At 38.4% G+C, this 23,093-nt stretch overlaps 2 protein-coding genes across 3 annotated transcripts in view; both read right to left on the bottom strand.

The window, feature by feature from the left end:
- Positions 1–1,834: 1,834 nt before the first annotated feature.
- Positions 1,835–3,596, bottom strand: LOC127443197 (relaxin-3 receptor 1-like). The gene has a single exon (XM_051701787.1). The coding sequence runs from the start codon at positions 3,574–3,576 to the stop codon at positions 2,371–2,373; it is 1,206 nt and encodes a 401-aa protein (XP_051557747.1). The 5' UTR covers positions 3,577–3,596; the 3' UTR covers positions 1,835–2,370.
- A 13,730-nt stretch (positions 3,597–17,326) lies between these two features.
- The window catches only part of LOC127443194 (cyclic AMP-responsive element-binding protein 3-like protein 3-B), a 40,990-nt gene continuing 35,223 nt past the window's right edge, over positions 17,327–23,093 (bottom strand). The window contains exon 10 of one of the 2 annotated variants that reach the window (XM_051701784.1): positions 17,327–20,532. In XM_051701784.1, the coding sequence (XP_051557744.1) occupies positions 20,267–20,532 (266 nt within the window). In that variant the 3' untranslated portion in view covers positions 17,327–20,266. The remainder of the gene's footprint in view (positions 20,533–23,093) is intronic. The other variant, XR_007897607.1, reaches the window with a different exon arrangement.

Genomic DNA, 23,093 nt, shown 5'->3' with positions numbered 1-23,093 from the left:
CCAAACAGGGACGATTTGCTGTGAAACAATTTTATTAACACTGAGCCATATACATTTCAGCCAAGTCAAGTAATGCAATTAACTCATGTTAGAAATGTAAGATTCATGAGCGAGAGACAAAAAACACTTTGGAATGTTTTTCCTTCTCAAAAATGCCACATGGAAAGTCCATCAGGGTAGACAGACAGTGTTTATAGATGATGTACAGATTGTAACCAGACTGCATTCTGCAGCATTATATATCATCTAATGGGAATGTTCAGAGACAGTACACTGAACTATACAATGAGCTCAAGGACAGTTTGGGAATGGTCTCTCCTCGTGTGTCTTGGTCTAGTCAATGTCCACAAAGTTCCCAGGAAGGATCAAATTAATTTGGTCTCAATGAGTGAGTTTTTGTTAGTTAAAGCTGAATTCAGCTTTTGAAAAATACTGCATATCCATGGAAACAGTGGTTTGAGATGTTTGGAAAGGCCTGACAACCAAATAATCCCTTGCAGTAGTATTTATTATGCGTGACATTACCATTCAAAAGTTTGGACACATCTTCTAATTTTTTATTATTAATATTTTCCACTTTTTCGAATAATAGTAAAGTCGTCAAAACTATGAAATAACACACATGGAAGTATGGGAATTATATAGTGACCAAAAATGTTAAACAAATCAAGACTTTCTTGTATTTTCTTCTCTAAAGTCACCACCCTTTGAGTTGCTTTTTAAACAGGATTGAAGAAGTGTATGTATGCATTAATTATAGCTTTTAAAGCTTTGTAAATAAAGTCATTCATAGGCACAACTTATATTTGCCTACAAAACTAATGTTACGCATTTAAGCATACAATTTTTTTTTAAGATCATGAAAAAGGATGATTTTAATGCATTCTATGAGCTCGCCAGAGCTGTCTGATGTTTATAAATCCATGTTGGTGAGATATAGATATAGTGTGGTCCAAAAGTTTGAGACACCATTGATGAGATTAAAAATCAAATACACTGCAAAAATAAATAAATAAAATAATAAATCATTTTCTTACTGACTATTTTTGTCTTGTTTTACAGTAAAAAAAAAAAAAAAAATTAAACATTCTTAAAACAAGATGCATTTACTTGAGAAGTAAAATGGCATAAGATATTAAGTCTTGTTTTTAAAGAAATCAAACAAAGTTTAGTGGGGTTCTTGCTTTAAACAAGAAAAAAACTATTGCAATGGGGTAAGAAAAAAAAAAGTGATTAATTTTGTTAGTTTCTCCAAAAACAAGATTTAAAGGAACAGTTCACTCAAAAATGAAAATTATCTCATCATTTACTCACCCCCATGCCATTCCAGATATGTATGACTTTATTTCTTCTGCAGAACACACATGAAGATTATTAGAAAAATATCTCAGCTCTGTAGGTCCATACAATGCAAGTAAATGGTGGCCAGAGCTCTGAAGCTCCGAAAGGCACATAGAGGAAGAGTAAAAGTAATCTGTAAGACTCCAGTGGTTAAATCGATGTCTTAGAAGCAATATGATTGGTGTGGCTGAGAAACAAATCAATATTCAAGTCCTTTTTTACTGTAAATCTCCACTTTCACTTTCAAATTCTTGCACATTTTGAAAGTGAAATTTGTGGTTTATGGTTAAAAACGACTTGAATATTGATCTGTTTCTCAGCCACACCAATCATATCGCTGAGATTTTCTTCTAAAATCTTCACTTGTGTTCAGCAGAAGAAAGAAAGTCATACACATCTGGGATGACATGAGGGTGAGTAAATGATGAGAGAATATTCATTTTTGGGTGACCTATACCTTTAATATAAAAAAAGGTAATTTTCGATTGTTTTAAGGATGTTTAGAGAAAATAATAATAATAAAAAATGCCCAGTAAGGAAATAATTTATTTGCACTGACCTCAAAATAATAATAATAAAAAATGTCTCTATGATCAAATAATTACATTTGTGATATTTACCATGTAAGATTTCCATGCTTCGATTGAAGCACACAGGATGCTCTTTGGATCATTCTCAAATAAAGCTGGATAACATGATCATCAGGTTTTGCAAAAACTCATGGAGCTCATGCCAGATTAAGTGCCTGCTGTCATTAAAGCAAAAAGGGGACATATCAAATACTAAGACATTCATTTATGTAAATTCAATTCAGTGTTTCAATTCACCTTCAATTAACTTTTTCCACTTAAATTCGTGTGCTGATAAAATAATTTGTAATGGAAAAAAAATATATTAAAATATAAAAATGCTATGCATTTCACTAGTGGCCCTAGACTTTTGGACCCCAATGTATGAGAACATGCTTTCGAAAGTTCAAATGAGCTTTTGGGCATCACACTAGTAAGTCCTTTTCATTTAATGGTAATGTCACATCCCAATCTCCATTTGCACCACGGCCACTCCAGGTGGAGCCTCTGCCACCTTCTTGCCCCTGTACACCAGCTTGGCCAGGTTCCTAATGGATGGAGTGGCCCTGAAAAGCAGTTTCTTAAGTCCAGTGCGGTACTCCTGCCGGATCAAACAGTACAGCACCGGGTTCAGGCAGCTGTTTGTGTGCGCCAGGCACACAGTGATTGGGAACGCGTAGGCCTGCGCGTTATAGAAAGCGTTGCTGAAGGGCACCAAGTCGAATTTAATGAGCACTCCCCAAAGCGTCAGCGCCTGGTTGGGCAGCCAGCACAAGAAAAACGACAGTACCACAATGGTGACAGATTTGGTGACTTTGGAGCGGCGCTTGTGGCGTCCTCTCTCACTTTCCGACCCGGGAACGCCGCTGACGCGACGCCGCAGAACGAAGCGTAACAGAAGGAGATAACAAACGCAAATGATGATCAGAGGAATCACGAAGCCCAAAAGAACCTTTTGGGTCTGATAGAGACCCAAGAGCAGCTGTGGATCCCAGCTTCCAGAGTCCGAAAAGCGCACCAGGCACAGCTCGTCGTCCGATACCTGCGCCGTGGTGGAGTAGACCGCATGCGGGATGGTGGCCACCACGGACACGACCCAGATACCCAAACTGGCCCATTTTACCTCAGCCGAAGCCGTTTTGGGACTTTGCATCCGTAGGGAAGAGGACAGGGAACAGTAGCGCGCAACACTCATAGCTGTGAGGAAGAAAACACTGGCGTACATGTTCATAGTCGTCACCGAGCTGATGATCTTGCACATCACCTTTCCAAAAGGCCATCGGAAGTCCAAAGCGGTATCTACGGCCCAGAATGGAAGTGTCAGGACAAACTGCAGGTCGGTTACAGCCAAACTCATGACGAAGCAATTGATAGAGGACTGCTTGAGTCTATGGCGCGATTGGAGCAGATACAGTGCCAAAAGGTTCCCGACGAGCCCCAGCGCGCACACGATCAGGTACACGAGCGCAATCACAATGCGCATTGCCATGCTCGAGCTGTCGCCGTAGAGCTCCTGCGCGGACTCTTTGGAGAGTAGTTGCAGCCAGCACCGCAGGGAGAGGTTCTGTAAAGCTGCCGCGGTCCGGTTCGACAGAGCATCGCCTTCATCTAGCGCCGGTCCGCACGCCGCCAAACCCGGTGCAAACTCGCTGCTGTTCCCCTGCATGGCGCAGTTTACGCACCTATACACTAAGTTTACTAGCGCTGATTTCTATACGATGTCATATATGCAACACACGTTTTCTTTACATGCATCCTACTGATGCAACTTGCGATGTAAGATACTTCTGTGCGCTTTTTAAACCATTAAAACATATTGTGCTGCGTGAATGTCCGCTGACTCTCTCTGTCTTTGAATGAGCTTGAGGAGCGTTCGTTGAGCTTATATACAGTAGGGGAAACTGGGGCTGTTGTGTCACATGGGGTTAGTTGTCATAATGGATATATTTCATTACAAGTTCTGAATTAGAAGACCAACGGCACAAATGCTTGTTTTCTCTGGCAGGGGCAAAAAAAAATAAAAAATAAAAAAATAAAAATAAAATGGTTTCTTTATGCTGGTTTCAATCCCATATTTCAAAACTGTCTTAAATTACATTTTGTGAAAACTATCACCAAATTAAAATATAATATTTTAAGCTTTTAATAATGTTTACATATACAACTTTTAATAAAAAATAAAAAAAAAGATGTATTAGAAAGTGTAGAAATTATTATATACAAAACAATATATATATATATAAAAATGAAAATTCTCTCATCATTTACTCATCCTCATGCCATCCCAGATGTGTATGAATTTTTTTGTTGTGCTGAACACAAACAAAGATTTTTAGAAGAATATCTCACCTCTGTAGGTCCATTCAATGCAAGTGAATAGTGACCAGAACTCCAAACGCGAGATTAAGTCAGCATGAAAGTAATCCACAAGACTCCCGTGTTTTAATCAATGTCTTCTGAAGTGATCCGGTTTGTTTTGGGTGAGAACAGACCAAAATGTAACTCCTTTTTTACTGTACATCTTGCCATTGCAGTCTGCAGTCATGATCATGATTTCAAATTTGATTACACTTCCTAGCGCTTTACCATGTGCAGAGCGATAGATGGCGCTAGGAAGTGTAATCAAGCTTGATCGCCAAGGAGACTGCTGTAAAGATGTACAGTGAAAAAGGAGTTATATTGGTCTGTCCTTACCCAAAACCGATTGGATCGCTGCAGAAGACATTGATTAAACCACTGGAGTCCGATGGATTACTTTTATGCTGACTTTATCTCCTTTTTGGAGCTTTTGGAGTTCTGTCACCTTTCACTGGCACTGAATGGACCTATAGAGCTCAGATATTCTTCTAAAAATCTTTGTTTGTGTTCAGTGAAAGAAAAAGTCATACACATGTGGGTGAGTAAATGATGAACGGGTGAACTAACCAGTTAATAAGTGCTGAAAAATTATTGGTCGTTATGTTAACTAATGTAGTTAACTCATGTTAAAGCTGCACTACATAACTTTGTGCTCTCTAGTGACATCTGTGGTTGAAAGCTATTTGTGGAAGAACACTTTACCTGGATATCGCCTGTGTGTGGTCGTGACTGGGAGATATTCAGAACTGGAGTCATAACATGATATTTTCATGTTGATATTATGTTATACGATTAAACATTTAAAACTGAAATATTATTTGCTTTGATGAAGATAAAAAACACTTGTATTCATATATTTTGAATTAATTAATTTTACACTTATACCACTTTTCTGACTCTACACTCAAAGTGCTTTTACATTGAGAACAGGGTATACCAGTATTACCAGTATATTTTAATATGATTATTCAAGTGTTTTATCTTCTATTATGTTTGTATTGTACTACATATGTCAATTTTAGAGGTGATACTCGTGATATGGCTGATTTGAGTTCAATGGAAGACTATTATTGTTATATTATATTGTACAGCCTCAGTTGATAATGCAAGTGAACTGTAATACTACAATAGTATGTCTATGCAATAAACACAATAACACTGTAAACTAAAAACATAAAACGAGGACTCAATAATGATGGGGATAAAATATACTTTATTAAACATGAAAATAACAAGCTTAAATGTGCAATATAACAGTTACAAGAAGTCAATTTCAGAAGTCATAAATATTAGTAAACATGTCACAGTAACTTTACCGGACAACGTAAATACATTGCGATCAGTCAATGCGAGTATTGTTCGATTCAAGCATGGCTTGGTATCGCCAATGGGCGATCCTCTGTTTGGAGACAGCACTCCCTTTCTGCTGGCCGCCAAAGCAGACAAAGAGCTGCTCGGAGCTTCTAAAGCTCTGCGTGTGATCCAAATAGATGTGTAAAGCACGCACCAGACACAGCAATGCCAAGGCTGGGTCTGCCTCCTCCCAGGGCAGTGCTTGTAGGTTCACCACCTAATCCCTAAATGGGGTCGTGGGAACCTTGGGCACATAGCCCAGTCAGGGTCTCAGGATCACGTGAGAGTAACCCGGACCGAACTCCAGGCATGTTTCGCTGACAGAGAACACCTGCAGGTCCCCTACCCTCTTGATGGAAGTGAGCGAAATGATCAAGTCATGCTTCCCCAAATACTTACCATCTACTGCATCATGATGTGCCGTTGGGAAGAACACCACTTAGCGAACAGACACCACTATACCGAGGGGTGCCTCGGTCAGGGCATACCAAAGCGGACAGTGGGAGGATTCCCGGGAAGCAAACAGGTCTACCTGTGCTCGACCGAATCGACTCCAAATCAGCTGGACCACCCGGGGGTGGAGTCTCCACCCTCCCCTGAGTGTAACATGTCATGACAGCGTGTCCGCTGCAGTGTTGAGATCACCTGGGATGTGAGTGGCTCACAGCTACTTGAGGCGCTGTTGACTCCAGAGGAGGAGACGGCGGGCGAGTTGTGACATGCAACGGGAGCGTAGGCCACATTGGCATTTGATGTATGCTACCGTCGCCATGTTGTCCGTCCGGACCAACACATGCTTGCCCTGGATCAATGGCCGGAGCCTCCGCAGGGCGAGCAGTACTGCCAAAAACTCGAGGCAGTTGATGTGCCAACACAGCCGTGGGCCATTCCAAGAGCCGGCGGCTGCATGCCCATTGCATACAGCGCCCCAGCCCATCTAGGTGTCCATCCTAACCACGACGCGCCTGGAGACCTGCTCTAGGGGACCCCTGCCCATAGAAATGCTAGGTCAGTCCAAGGGCTGAAGAGGCGGTGACAGATCGACATGACGACCACGCGATGTGTTCCGCGTGCCATGCCCATCTTGGGACTTGAGTCTGAAGCCAGTGCTGAAGCGGTCTCATATACATCAACCCGAGCAGTGTGGCCACCGCTGAGGATGCCATATGCCCCAGGAGCCTCTGAAAAAGTTCCAGTGGAACCGCTGTCCTCCGTCTGAATGCCTTCAGACAGTTCCTTGGTGAATTTGCTGATTTTCTGTCAGATCTAGTAGTTACTGTGGATAGAGCTTTAATCGTTGGTGACTTCAACATTCACATAGATAAAGAAAATGATACACTTGGATTAGCATTTATCGATATTCTCAACTCTGTTGGGGTCAGACAAAATATGACAGGATCAACTCATCACCATAACCATAACATAGATTACAATTCTGTCATATGGAAATGATGTTGATTATATAGCAATTCTGCCACAGAGCGATGACTCAGATCATTACCTCGTCTCTTGTATGCTGCGTTTAACAAAGGTCACTCAATCTATGACACATTATCGAGTGGATAGAACTATTCTTTTGACCACTAAATATAGCTTCACCAATACCTTCCATATTTGTCTCAAATACCCAGTAAACCAAAAAATGTAGAAGAACTTGATGTAATCACAGAAAATACAGATACAGTGTTCTCTAGAACTCTTGATAGTGTCGACCCCTTCGATTAAAGAAAATTAAAGAGAAAAGCCCCACACCATGGTACAACAATCACACTCATGTTCTCAAGAGAGCAGCTCGAAAAATGGAGTGCAAGAGTACAAAATTAGAGGGTTTTTTTCTCCCCTTTTCTCCCCAATTCCCAATGTGCTCTAGGTCCTCATAGTGGCGTAGTGACTCACCTCAATCCGGGTGGCGGAGAACAAATCTCAGTTGCCTCCGTGTCAATCCACGCATCTTATCACATGGCTTATTGAGCATGTTACCACAGAGACATAGTGCATGTGGAGGCTTCACGCTATTCTCCGTGGCATCCACGAACAACTCACCATGCACCCCACCGAGAGCGAGAACCACATTATAGTGACCAGGCGGAGGTTACCCCATGTGACTCTACCCTCCCTAGCAACCGGGCCAATTTGGTTGCTTAGGAGACCTAGCTGGAGTCACTCAGCACGCCCTGGATTCGAACTTGCGACTCCAGGGGTGGTAGTCAGCATCTTTACTCGCTGAGATACCCAGGCCCCCCAAAATTAGAGGTGTTTCGTGGTGCATGGAATGATGGTGTCTCTAGCTACAGAAAGGCTCTAAAAGTTGCCAGGTCTGCATATTTTAGCCATCTAATAGAAAATAACCACAATAATCCTAGGTGTTTATTCAGTACTGTGGATAAATTAGTAAGGAATAAATCTTCGACTGAACTAGATATTCCATCGCAGTACATTAGTAATTACTTTATGAATTTATTTACTGATAAAATTAAAATCATCAGAAACAAAATTGGAATTAAACAACCGTCTGCAATACCACCTCTGAAGACAGTGTCTCATATTATTCTCCAAGAGCAACTTCAATCCTTTGCGCTCATAGGACAGGAAGAGCTAAACAAACTTATCAAAACATCAAAATCAACAACATGGATGTTAGATTCAATACTGACCAAGCTATTAAAAGAAGTGTTTCCTGTAATCTCAGAACCTCTTATTGATTTTAATAACCTCTCATTATCCTTAGGGCATGTCCCAAGAAAATTTTAGAAAGCAGTTATTAAACTGCTTATCAAGAAACCACAGCTTGATCCTGGAGATTTGGCTAATTATAGACTGATTTCAAATCTCCCATTTATGTCGAAAATACTAGAAAAGGCAGTGTCCTCCCAACTATGTTCATTAAAAAAATGGTATATATGAAGAATTTCAGTCAGGATTCATGCCCCATCATAGTACAGAGACTGCACTTATCAGAGTTACAAATAATTTGCTCTTATCATCTGATTGTGGCTGCATTTTTCTTCTAGTGCTTTTAAATCTTAGTGCTGCCTTCGACACCATAGATCATGAAATTCTCTTGGATAGGCTTGAGAATTATGTCTTATGTATTAGGTTATTTTTCTCCTTTAACCAACATCTTATGGCGTTTTGTGTTCCTTGCCACAGTCACCTTAAGTTTGCTCACTGGGGGTCTAAATATAAATATAATTATTTTCTATTATTTATTTTAAGGCACAATTTACAATCATGTCTTTTTTATAAAAATTACTATATTGCAGCTTTTTCTGTTGAAGCATAATTATCTGTAAAGCTGCTTTGAAATGATGTGTGTTGTGAAAAGCGCTATACAAATAAAAATGACTTGACATGTAATTATCTATATAACAGATGGAGAATGAAAAAGAAAATGATCTCTTTATGTATACTATGAGGATAAATCATGAAAACAGACTAAAGTAAAACCTTTTCATTTAAAAATAGCACACTAAATGTGAAAGCAGTTAATTCACCTGATCAAAGACACCTTAATTAAGGAATTCCCAGAATGTCAGATGAAAAGACACCTTACTCAGGTTGCTCAAAGTCTGCTAATGACAGCTAATTTATTAATTTTTATTAGTATACATTTGAACATGGATATGGTATTTAAAATGGCTATAATTACATATAAAAATAACAGAAAAATGTTAACATGGATAGGGATATTAACAAAAACCTCTTTTAATATTAAAACCCGCAATCTAAATGTGAAAACATTGTCCTTTGTCTTTGGCTTGCTCACTGGGGTTACTAAGGCACTACTTTGTGAAAACTTGATATTTCGAAAAGTGCTACATATAAATAAAACTGACATGACTTGATATTATCAAAGAGCACTTAATTGAGGCTTTCCTGGGATGTCATATGAAAAGACTGCTTTATGTGAAAAATGAAATACACATTTGGACTATGCATTAGGGTTTGATAAATAAATAAATAAACATGTATGAGATAAATTAGAATCCACTCACATGATTCTCTCTTTCATAAAAAAAACACTCAAGAATCCATTAACACACATTTCAGAGATCATAGAACGCATTAGGGAGATGGTGAACAAATTCTGTTGAGTTTGATGGCCATCAACATTAGAAAATGGGTCAGGATTCTCAGAAGTTCAAATTCTTATTGGCATGCAAAGGGAACATGGAGTTAGAGAGAGAAAGAGAGGTAAGAACTGGCAAGAGATCAGAGAGAAAGAGAGAGAGAGAGAGCAGTCAGATACTGTCTGTATTGAATGTCGTGTCTTCCCTCTCAACTTTGTTCTTTGAGAAAGAGCATCTGTAATCCAGAACAAACTACTCAGCTCTAGGGTCTGTAGAGACATCGACTGATCATGCTCGAGGTTGGGGGTCGATCGACTTTTCTTCATGGCAACTGATGCATTAATTGAATTCATTTCAGGACAGCTTCCTTTGACTGTGCAGACTGTGAGATATTTAGGCAGGGATTGAGTAGATTTTTTAAAAGGCTCTTATAGAATACAGCATTCTAATTGGAAAAGTCTTTCATAATTAGAAATCAATTCTAAAGGATCCTAATGGATTTGAATAAGCCTAATCATGTAAGATCCTACTGTAAAAAATAATTCATAAACAGATGACTCTAGAGCGTTAAAGGAACTCAAAGAGGGAGCTATAGAAGATTTAAAATACTGAAAGACTCTTTAAAATCATTTTGATGCCAAACAGGGGCATTTTATCGTATTGATAATCAAAATGATCTTCTTCTTCTTTTTTTAATTTAAATCTCGTTGTGAAATATGTGTTGTAAAAGGATCCTGATCTGAAATACCACAAGTATTTTTTTTAATTCTTATTAGTTTCATTGAAATGATGTCTTACTACAAAATGAATTCACAGGGGAAGCTATATGGAATTTAAACACCCAAAATATTTTCTTTAAATGACTGCTAAATGACTAAATGTAGATAATAGCTCTATTTGGAAATACTGCATGCATTCTAAAAGATCAAGGCAAGTAGATCATGATATACAATGTAAAAAAAATGCAGTTGTTACAATAAAGAGCTATTTCTATCTGATTTGACCCTTAATGTATTCTGGTCAAAACTGACCGATTAACTTTTTTCTTCTTCTGAAAACTGTAGTTTGTTTCATCCAGTTGGAATAAAATTCCATGACTTTGTTCGCTCAGGGCATCTAAACACACATTTTGTTTTGTATTTTTAGATCATTTTCATAAAATTTTATTGATTTTTACTTTGTTACACCTGTGGTGTTCCTGGTAAGTGTTAAGGAGCATCTCAATCCTTTAGATGAGCACATGCAGTATGTGGATGTGTGTTTGCACACACAAAGTCCTCGTACATATTTACACACACACACACACACACACACACACACACACACACACACACACACACATAGACACACACATACACACGTGTGTTTAGCGCATTGTCTTTCCATGTACACTCTTTGAAGAATGTTTCAAGATCTACTTATCGTATTATGTTGTGTTTGGGCTTGTTTGAATCAGGATAGTCTGCTGTAAGTTGTATGTCATTATTTATGTTATATGTACTGTAAGTTACAGAAAGTTATAAGGAAAAACATGACAAAAAGACACTCCTTTTTATTATATTTATGTGTGTCAGTGGGAATTTCATACACTAATACTGTGGATGGGATGATATATTGAATTTCGAAAAATCGTGAGCCAAAAAAATCCATATCGTGGCATAACTTGATATTTCAAAATTTGCAACATTGTTTTCTGTCTATGTGATCATAAATGAAATGACCAGTCAAACATCATCATCTCTCTATTGCTTGATTTCACCCCCTTCTGGGCTTTTTTCCACACTGTTTACAGGGTTCGCACATGATCCTTAAAGTAATTGAATTTAGCTTTTAGAAATGTAAGTTCTGGAATACCTGGAAAATAGCCTTGTTTATATAAAAAGTGCTTGAGATTAAGTAATGTGTGTCCATCAAAGATGAGGCGACTCCACTTTCATTGAATAATGTGTCTTAATATCCTTTCTGTTGTTTACAGTCAGATAAAAAAGTAAAATGTAAAATTAATTTTAATCTAACGCAGTATGGATACGCTAAAGAAACCGAGAGATTCTTATTAATGTTCGCTGAACTGGAACACTGTGAGGAGCTTGTTGAACTCTTAAAGTGACAGTAACGTTTTTAGCGTTTCTTTTACAAATGAATGTAAACTCAGTTGTATTACTTGTAAATTATACACATTATTTCAAACAGTGATAGCTCATTTCATTATTATATATATTATTTCATGATTTAATATTATAAATTTATTGAATGTAGAATTTCTGTATTTTTACAAAGTAACATTTTTATTATAATAATAATGACAAACAAATTATTTAAAAATAAATACACACTTTCACATTCTTTTTTCAGGACAGGTTATGTTTAGTTCTATTGCTTGTTCTGCACCTGATCAGCCTGAATGTAGCCCACTATTTTTGAAAGCTTATTTGTTTGTGATCTTTTCTTATAGAGAAAGGTACAGTATATGAGCAACTCTTATAATTTAAATTTTGAGCATTTATATTGTGTATTAAAGAACTTTATTTTGATGAGAAATTATAATGTGTATTTTGTTCAAACATTTTTTCACAAAATAAAAAATGCTCTGTAATATATTGTAATTTAAGTGTTATTATTTCGATTCAAGATTATATCGAATCGTGAACCTCATATCATATATCGAATCTAATTGTGAGATAACCATATCGTCTCATCCCTCACTAATATGCGCTGCAGTTTGGCTTCTGAGAGAAACAAATATGGCCAATGCATTTTACTAATTGAGATCCAAAGATATATAACACATGGCTATTTAATCTTTTTTATGTTTTTACCAAATCTGAGTATAATTGTTGTGATAACAAATTTGCTAATTATGAGTTAAAAGGCATTGTTTAAGAATTGGTAGCATCAGCTATACTGTGTGCACTGTAAAGTCCAGATTAAAATTGTATTAAAATTATTAAAATTTAAAATGTTCAGATCAAGCAAGTGGTTATTAATTTATTATATAATTTTTGCTTTTTTCTGCTGGGATTGCCCCCTGCTAGCCTGGTATAAGCTCAGTTCAATGAATCCTTCTATCAATATATATATATATATATATATATATATATATATATATATATATATATATATATATATATATATATATATAGAAGTCCATAATTACAAAAAAGTTGAAAAAAGATCTAATGCAAAAAAAAAATAATAATATATGCAATATGAGAGATTTATTAACAATCTTAGTGGGCCAGTCATTTTAACACAAAAACGAACACAACACAAGGGTTAAAATTACTTCTGATGGTGTAACCAAATGTAGTCAGATGGATTCCATTTATAGAGATTAAATTCCAAAAGGAATCCTGTAAACTTTTTTTTTAGGTAGTTCTGACTATATAGTTTTTATTCAGAGAATCTAAGTAATCCCAAATTAGAGACTACTGTTTTTTTGTGTCTAATATACTGATGAATAAATGAAATATAGCTCAGATATTGATCCAGCTTTGATTTCATTAAATATCTTCACTTATTAGATGGCCAAATATCAAGCTATGACTGATCGGATTTCATTTTCAGCAGATGAATATCTTTGTTTTATAATATATAACCTAAATAATGCAATTATCTCTAAAAACTCATTTTTAAAGCAGAGATAAGGTGAGTTTCAATTAAATGGAGCACTATTCAGAAATTAAATAAACATATTTCAAAGTATTGCACATTGTGAATGTGATCTGCCGAGCCATTGTCAACGAGTGTGTCATGATCCTTCTCTGTCTGCCCTTCTGTCCTTGTTGGTTGGGAGGGTTACTTTTGAAATGTATTCCACTACAGATTACAGAATACATGCTGTAAAATGTCATTTGTAACGTAATCCGTTAGATTACTCAAGGTCAGTAATTTATTCTAAATACTTTGGATTACTTCTTCAGCACTTGTAGATTTTTTCACTTGTTTTGACTATAAAAACACACATGTTAAAAATACATTCTCTGAAAAACCTAAATATCTTATGCAGTGTTGTTTCTAAAACAAGATAAATCAAACTGATCTTGTTTTAAGGATTTTTAGATATTTTTACAGGAAAACAATACAAATATTATTATCAAGAATACACTTTTTGCCCTAATATCAAAGGTCTTACTAGAAAAAAGAAATTATGATCCAATGTGAATTTTCTTGATAAAAAAGTATGATTGTGCCTGGTAACATGTGCATGTAAAATGGCTAGAAATAGCATTTTAGCTTAGCGTAAAGATGACAATTTACACAAGGTTTAATTCTATTTCTTCTGCTCTAAACTTACCTCTGTCTGCTCATATGAATGTAACACATCCTAAGAAAGTGTTTCACTGCTGTTCGAATGCACTTTTGATCGCATCATTTATATGTATAAATGTTTTCCATCTGAAAGGACTAAATATTAAATGAAACAAATGACAATAAAATGCAAAGTAATCTCTTCAGTAATCAAAATTTGAATGCAACTGTATTCTAATTATCAATTATTTCAATTGTAACTGTAATGGAATACAGTTACTTATATTTTGTATTTTAAATACGTAATCTCGTTACATGTATTCCGTTACTCCGCAACACTGCTTGTCTGTGTGAGTTTGTTATGTATGAGCACATGGCTTAGTCTAGTGTTTATGTTTGCCATATGCTTTCCCAACTCCGCCCCTTCGTTCCCTCTGGCCTCACCCCTAGTTTAGTCCTCGTTATGTTGATTGTGTTCACCTGTTTCCTCTTGTGCATTGTCTGTATTTATTGTGCTTCCTTCTTGTGTTTGTCAGATCATTTTTGTTCCCATGTCTGTTCACCAGTGTTCGTGGTTTTGGAGGAGTTTTACAGAGACCATAAAATTGGCTTAAAATTGGGATTATTTTGTCTCAGCCTGTGTCTTGGAAGGCTCTCTCTCTTCATTCCAGCCCAAGGACAGCGATGCGCCCTCACTGACGGAGGGTGCTGCAGCACTCGTAGGAGGAGGAAGAGACAGAGCTCCACACCTGAGGCCGCGCCTGCCCACCAGGAGGCAGCGGCTGTTCCCGCTACAGTAATGCCGACCACCCAGGGGAGGAGAAGGAAGCAGAGCAAGGTGCCCGATCCCCTGTCGCTGCTAACGTTCCCGGCCACGGAGGCCATTCCCCTGTCGCTGCCAATGTTCCCGGCCACGGAGGCCATTCCCCAGTTGCTGACAGCATTCCTGGCCACTGAGGTCGTTCCCCTGTAGCTGCCAGCGTTCTTGGCCACGGAGGCTTCCCCTGTCGCTGCCAGCATTCCTGGCCACGGAGGCCGTTCTCCTGTCGCTGACAGTGTTCTCGGCTACGGAGGCCATTCCCCTGTTGCTGTCAGCGTTCCCAGCCACGGAGGCCGTTTCTCAGTCTCTGCCAGTGCTTCCGACTATGGCGGTTTCCACACAGCCTGTACTGTTCCCCATGGTCATCGAGCCTGTCCTGTTCCCTGTGCCATCGACAAGCCTGTCCAGTTCCCTGAGGCTGTCGACAAGCCTGTCCAGTTCCCTGAGGCTGTCGAAGAGCGTGTCCTGTTCCCTATGGCCATCGACTCACCCGTCCAGTTCCCAGTGGCTGTCGATGAGCCCGTCTAGTTCCTAATGGCTGTCGATGAGTCTGTCCAGTGCTGCAGCCCGTCTTCCCAGCAATCGTAGGAGGAGGAAGAGACGGAGCTCCACATCTGAGGCCGCACCTGCCCACCAGGAGGCAGCAGCCATTCCCGCTACCATGCTGCCAACCATCTGGAGGAGGAGAAGGAAGCCAAGCAAGGTGCCCAATCCCCTGTCGCTGCCAGCATTCCCGGCCATGGAGGCTGTTTCCCAGTTGCTGCCAGCTCCCTCGACCATGGAGGCCAATCCCCTACCGCTGTCAGCGTTCTCAGCTATGGAGGCCATTTCCCAGTCACTGCCAGTGCTTCTGACCATGGCAGTTGCCACACAGCCTGTACAGTTCCCCATGGTCATCGAGCCTGTCCTATTCCCTGTGCCGTCGATGACCATGTCCAGTTCCCTGGAGTTATTGAGTCTGTCTAGTTCCCTGAGGCTGTCGACGAGCCTGTCCAGTTCCCTGAGGCTGTCGAAGAGCCTGTCCTGTTCCCTGTGGCCATCAACGCACCCGTCCAGTTCCCAGTGGCTGTTTACGAGTCTGTCCAGTTCCAGCCCAGTAACCAGCACCAATCTTACATCAGAAACTAGACTTTTTCTCAGTCCAGTGGCCAACACCTGCCAGACACAAATCACCAGTCTGTTGCTCAGTTCAGTGGCTAACACCTGTCAGACACCAGCTACCAGTCTTTTGCTCAGTCCTGTTTTTCATGACATTTTCCAGCTGTCATGCCAGGATTTTAATTGTTGATTTTTCATCTGCTTTTAATACAATTCAACCCCACATTTTGGTAGACAAGCTCTTAAATTTTGGTCTTGATTTGAACATAGTGGGCTGGATTCTTATTTCTTAACTGACAGAACTCAGAGAGTAAGGGTGAATGGATGTTTGTCTGAGAAGATGTCATCATCTACAGGGTCACCTCAGGGGTGTGTCCTCTCACCACTTTGCTATATTCTTTACACTGCAATTGCCGTAGCAGGCATGAAAACAAAAACATTTTAAAATTTGACTCTCAGATGACTCTGCTATTGTCAGTCACCTCCACGCGGATGTAAATGATCATGTTTGTGTTGTAGATGACTTTGTACACTGGTGTTATAGGGTATTCCTACAACTAAACATGGTAAAAACAAAGGACATGCTCATTGATTTTAGGCGCAAGCCCTCTGCTCCTCAGAGAACTATCATCAAGGAGCAGGTGGTAGAAGTTTTAGGAACATACAAGTACCTCAGTAGTTTGATTGATAATAAGTTAAATTTCAACTCCAATACAGAGATGCTTTGTAAAACGGACAACAACAACTGTTTGCCTTTGTAAACTGTCCATTTTGTCCATGAAGTTCCATATTGATAAGACCTTGATGACCCTCTTTCACAAATCCTACACTGAGTCCGTATTAACCTATTCTGTAATATGCTGGTGTGGCAATCTCAGCATCAAGGCAAAAACTGCTCTTTCTAAAATAATGGTCAACAGTAAAATCCTAGGTGTCCAGCAAAGTTTTCTCACTGACCTGTACAACAGACAGGTTGTAAGCTGAAAGCTAAATCCATCCTACCAGTTAGTGCCAACCCCCTTCACTCTGAGTTTCAGATCCTACCTTCTGGCTCCCGGTTCAGATTTCCCACATAAATGACTTTATGATTGGGAAGGTCTTTATGACTGGGAAGGTCAATTTAGGACCACTGATGTGTCCCCCCACCTCTCCCACCTTGTGTGTAGTACCCTATGTATTTCATTATCTTGTATGTTTGTATTTTCATTGTTATGTATGTATGTCTTGCTGCAAAACCAGTTGCCCTCCGGGAACAAATAAAGTGGAAAGTAAGTAAAATCATTTGTTTAACTCATTTCTGCATTTGGGTCCTCCTTCCTGCTAATTCCTTGACAGAGTGGCTTTTCAAATCTCAAGAATATTTTAATTTCCCACGACTGTGATAAAGAAAAACCAACACAGCATTTTCAAACAATACCAATGGTCATTTATTTACAACTAGAAATTAATGGACATTCAGAAATAAATAAATACATTACATTGAATTTGTCAGCATCTCTTATCTTTTCAACATTCTTCTAAAACATTTAACCTTGAGAAAAGAAAACCCTTTTTTACAACATTAGCTATGGTTTCCATAACTAGTTCATAGTAATATTCGAAATACTCCATGAGTCATTTATGCTTTTCAAAATGTCTAAGAGAGCAAGAAGTAGAAAAAGAACAATATAAACAAAACTATAAGGGATGAAGAGATTTTTTAGTTCCCCCTTCTGTACCGTCCAAGGATACACAACATTTTGTGGAACTCAACACAAGCAGACTGAAGGCCGATGGTGCTGTTTTAATGCAGAAGGACTGACCTCATGAGCTGAAGGAAACAGGGGAAATTGTTATTCCTGGTTGCCCTCTCAATTACCTCTAAAGCATACCGACAATGCATTTATGCACTTGAAACATGCATGCATATTGAAGCGAAAGGCAGCATGCTTTTTAACAATCTGACACGAACGAATGCCCTTAATCACTGTTGATTTCACAGTCTCAATATGTGCAATTCTTCATGGGTCCAATTACACAGATATTTCCATTATCAGGCAACAGCTGCAGGCTTACACGGGTGGACTAAGGAGCAAGAGAGTGAGGGGTACAACCTGACTAGGGCTAAATGCCTCTGAGAACACACTACAGTTTTCTTTTCTGGTAATTTATGCAACCATTATAAAGTCCGCAGCTGCTTGTTGTAATTAATAATAAAAGTATCATGAATCTTGTGTTTGGAGCAACATAAAGTACAAGCGTTGTTTAGAATTCAGGAGCCATGCTTGATTGTGAGTTACAGTGCTCTGGGAGTTCTGTGTGCTGAACAGAATGGGTTATAATCAAATCAAATCAAATCACATATACACAAGTGCAATGGTGTGTGAAATTCTTGGGTGCAGTTCCGATCAATATAGCAGTCGTGACAGTAATGAGACATATACCAATTTACAGTAACATCAAATTAACACAACAATATTGGATATACTATTGTATTCACAATAGAATACAAATAAACAGTCAAACATGAATTCAAAGACCTTTTGGATAAATCTTTTTGTGCTATTAACACAAGGGAAAAGCTACGTTGTGCAGTGGCTGCATGCTTGATTCTCCGCAAATGAAATTCCTCAGCTATGCATCAATCTGAGTTTATCAAACAGTCAGGGAAAAACTGATCTTGGCAGAGTGACTCGCAGAATTCTTGGCAGGAACTTTTCCTCTTGTTGCGATGTGCCGTGGGCCAATTCAATATGATTAATCTCTTTCCTAGGGTTTAAAATGCAGGCCAAAATACTTTGAGTTTTGGCAAACTTTGGATGCATATGTATGCTAGTCTCAGCCTCAGATCGCACCCAAAGTCTGTTCACTGACCATCACATGTCTAAAGAGCTTGTAGTCCAAAAACCCGGAATAGAACTCGCCATGGTTATGCTCTGATTTTCATATGGGTTTTTATAATGGGGTTTTTGAACTTATGAGTAAAATAAGGTCTGTGGTAAACATTACTTGATACGTGGACATTTTGTTCTACAACATAAATTACACACAGTCATATCTCAAACGTTAATTTTGAAGCCATATGGCATTACATACTTTTTTTTAAAAACACGCTGTTGCTTCCATGTCCAACGTCCTTGTATCGTAAGTAATGTTTACCACAGACCTTATTTTTCACATAAGTTCGAAAACCCCATTATAAAAACCCATAGGAAAATCCAGAGGGAACCCATGGCGAATTAGATTTATGGGTTCACCTACAAATTGACGTCACGGCTGAACAGCTTTATTGCACCAAAACTGCAAGCTGTGATCTGATTGGCTAGTTTAAGGCAACTTCCAAGAATAAAAGTGAACAGTTTGTTTTTTATCAGTCTGCCTCAAAACCAAGCTGTGCTTACAAGATAGCTACATGGTTGGTACAATGAGCACTATTTAGGAAGAAGTGCAGCTTGAAGCATTTACCCATGTTTCCACTGATCATAGTATAAATAATGCCCCTGCAAAGAGTGCTGATGGTTGGTTAAAACTAATTATTTGGACGTGATGCTTTTTATTTATTTTCCACAATGATGACTCGGGTGCTTTATTTTGATCAGGAGAAAAAAGTTTGTCTTCTTCCATTGTATAAATATGGCTTTAGTGGCATCAAATGTCTGAAAGACAGTCAGGGGCGAAAAAACTAAACAGATGCCCCACTTTTGAGCATGGTATTTCTGTGCAAAAAACCTGCATCATATTCACTAACTACCCACAATCTAGTTTAAACAAGCACAATTAGCGCTTAAAGTATTTGAGTATTGAACTTGAGAAGTAATTGTCCATCCTTTCCATGCAAAAATACCTCCTTTCCACAGTATGTACATTAGACTCATTATAGATAATTATAAAAGCACTTTATTTACAAAACTCTGCTATTTGCTCAGCACATATTTTCTTTAGTGAATCGGGCACTAAACCAGCGTGTACAAATAAACAGTGCTTTTACTGAGTGCAATTCTGTCTTAGTGAATTCCGTCCTCAGAGTTTTGTTTATAGTAGATAACTAGACATCCATGAACAGAACTGTATATCCAGCTTAGTTTTCTAAGTTATGTCTGCAAATAATCAGTACTTTTCAAGGAGATGAATTCTGATCAAGTAGCCTAAAATAATTTTTCGCTATTTTTTCATTGTTTTCTGTACAACATTTTGCAGAGACTGCGGAGCCATTATCTGAATTTTTCTTTTTATGCGCCGGTCTATTATTGTGATATAATCTATTTCAGTCAAAACCACCCTTAAATAGGACATAAAACAAGACAAACAGTGGTTGGTCACTACATGTCAATCAGATAGTCTCTTCCTGTGTAAGTGGGTGATTCTTGGCCAGAATAAGCTGCAGTGTGGACCAGCCTTTTACTGATAGTCAATCCCGCCTATCCCTCACATCACTTCCTATCTTTCTGATGATGCAGTCCTCTCTCTGGGTGCGTTATCCAGCTCAGCTTGGCTGTGTGACTGGCGATGGGGTCACCGTGGTGATGCTCATGGTCTCCGTAGCTATAGTTGTGAAGCAGGGGGTCCATGTCAGCGTACTCAGTTCTGAGCTGAAGCTTTGCACGAGGGGAAGAGGACGTGTCAATATTCCTTTCCACAGAGAAGCCAGGTGGCATGCTGTACACCTCAATCACAGAGCGTAGTGACCTGGATTGAACTGTAGAAGAGACAGGGAGTGAAAAAGACTCTGGGCATTAGTGACTCACTGCTGAATATTCAGTGTGCTTAGTCTTTGCAGTCCAGGTGGTTGTTTTCAGATTCCGTAAACTCTTTCATTTGTATTTACATAGAATTAAATGCTTTCCCAAGAGTTCTTATACATAACTATTAAAAAACTGGATCATACCAGAGCGTCTGGATATGCTGCAACATTCCGGGATAGTTCACACAGAAATTAAAATTCTGTCATAATTCACTCACACTCATGTTGGTCCAAACCCGTATGACTTTCTTTCTTCAGTAGATGTGTTTTGAAGAATATTCAAGCTGTTCTCTTCCAACGTAGCTCTGAAATCTCACTTGTTCTTGGGCATATTCAACCATGGCATATTGTGCTCGGTTACGAGACATGAGAACCAAGGTCATTTGGCAACATTTATGTCAAATTTGATGCATTGTGATGTGCAAAGTTTGAGTATGCAAGAAGATTTTAGCTCACCTAAATATCATTCTGTTTCTCATACAAAGCTATCGTATGGTTCCAGAAGACTTCAAATATAACAAACAAGTCATATGGACTGTTTATCAAACTTTTTGGTGTACCAAATCATAATGTTTGTCCTTTTAGTTAAATAGACAGCCCCTGGTCACTGTATGCTTTTGGCATAAGCAGCATGAGGACAAGGCAGAAATTTGTTTCTGAATTAGTTTTGCATTCACTCGCAATAGATTTGTGTTCCCTCGCAATACATTTACCATGGTTTTACTATAGGAACCATATTTTAACCTTGACATTTATAGTAAAACCATAATAATAATAATACAAAAAAATGAAAACTATGGTAATGAAAATCATAATTTTGTGGTTAATATGATTTTACTACAAATACCACGGTATTTGTAGTAAAACCATAGTAACAACAAGAATTACCATGGTTAATCTATAGTAAAACCATGGTTACTATATGGATACAGTATACTGTGTTTCCCACCAAAAAACATACTTAACTTACTTTTCATAGTTACTACAATTTCCTTCTCAATTCTGACAAAACAGAGAAAATATTTTTATTGGACCAAAAACCTCTAAAAATAAGCTGCTAAAATATAATTTGACTCTCGATGGATGTACTGTTACATCGTCTTCTACAGTGAAGAACATAGGTGTTATATTTGATACCAATCTGTCTTTTGAATATCAAATTTCCAATGTTTTTAGAACAGCATTCTTCCATCCTCAGAAATATTGCTAAATTACAACACATGCTCTCTGTTGCTGATGCTGAAAAACTATGTTCATGACCTCAAGACTAGATTGTAATGCATTACTGGGAGGATGTCCTGCAAGTTCAATAAATAAACTTCAATACCAAGAAATATGATCATATTAGCTGCATTTTATCGTCGTTACACTGGCTACCTGTTAAATTTCTTATTAGTTTTAAAATTCTGTTAACTACATACAAAGCTTTGAATAGTCTAGCTCCACAGTGCTTAAGTGACCTTCATGTCATGCTATATTCCATCACGTTCATTACGATCACAAAATTCTGGGCTGTTAATAGTTCCTAGAATATCATAATCCACAAAAGGAAGTAGATCCTTTTCCTATTTGGCTCCAAAACTATGGAATAGTCTTCCAAACACTGTTCAGGATGTAGACACACTCACTCAGTTTAAGTCTAGACTAAAGATTAATCTATTTAGCCAGGCATACACCTAATTTATCCATCAACTCACAATTAGACTGCTTTAATTGGGTCTGTCGTAACCAGAAACATCTATCATGATCTATAACTCTGCAAAAAATTGAATGGCATCTACGCTAATATTATTCTATTTGTTTCCCTGTCTCAACAATCGGGATTCATATCCCAAAGTTACCAGAGCCGGCCAGATCCACATCTGTTCCTGCTTGGTGTTGGACTCCACTGCTACGTGTCTCTGAGTGATGACGACTAAATGCAGCCAGTGCTAGCCAGACATCACATCAGTCTACTACGATGGACTGAACTGATGCAAACTCCAACCGTAAGACATTGGATACTTTATCTGCCACTGCCTGAACCTTGGATTTAGGATAGACCCCAACGAACCTCACCGAAATGACCTGCTGGTTGAATTGCAATGCACCTCACTGATCTCTGCCTGCATCACGCCTATTGACGGACTACATTCTTAAAATGGAATACATAGACTATCATTTAATTGCCAACAAAACCCTTCATCAGCCAACTAACAAAGGACAATGCATCTATGTGAACGTCTGCAGTTAATCCATGATGAACTTCAAAGACATTAGTCATTAATCTTACAGTCCATACAAAGTATTATATTTACAGTATTTAATCAAATACAAATTCTTTGTTTTCCTTTTCCATGAAGACTTTATAGATATTACAGTTTCATTTTCTTTTAATGTACGATTTTCTGAAAAGCAGCTTTGAAACGATGTGTGTTGTGAAAAGCGCTATACAAATAAAAATTACTTGACAATATTACTTTTGTAAAACTATGTTTTCCACCAAAAAACAAAAACAAAACATGGTTAGTTACAAC

The sequence above is a fragment of the Myxocyprinus asiaticus genome, chromosome 6 (assembly GCF_019703515.2).
Source record: "Myxocyprinus asiaticus isolate MX2 ecotype Aquarium Trade chromosome 6, UBuf_Myxa_2, whole genome shotgun sequence".
Taxonomy (NCBI): Eukaryota; Metazoa; Chordata; class Actinopteri; order Cypriniformes; family Catostomidae; genus Myxocyprinus; species Myxocyprinus asiaticus.
The sequence above is the reverse complement of the archived record's forward strand: the minus strand, read 5'-3'. Positions and strand labels throughout refer to the sequence as shown.

What these genes read in the sequence shown, in the direction of transcription:
- LOC127443197 (XM_051701787.1), bottom strand. Translation starts at nt 3,576, where the DNA reads ATGCAGGGGAACAGCAGCGAGTTTGCACCGGGTTTGGCGGCGTGCGGA.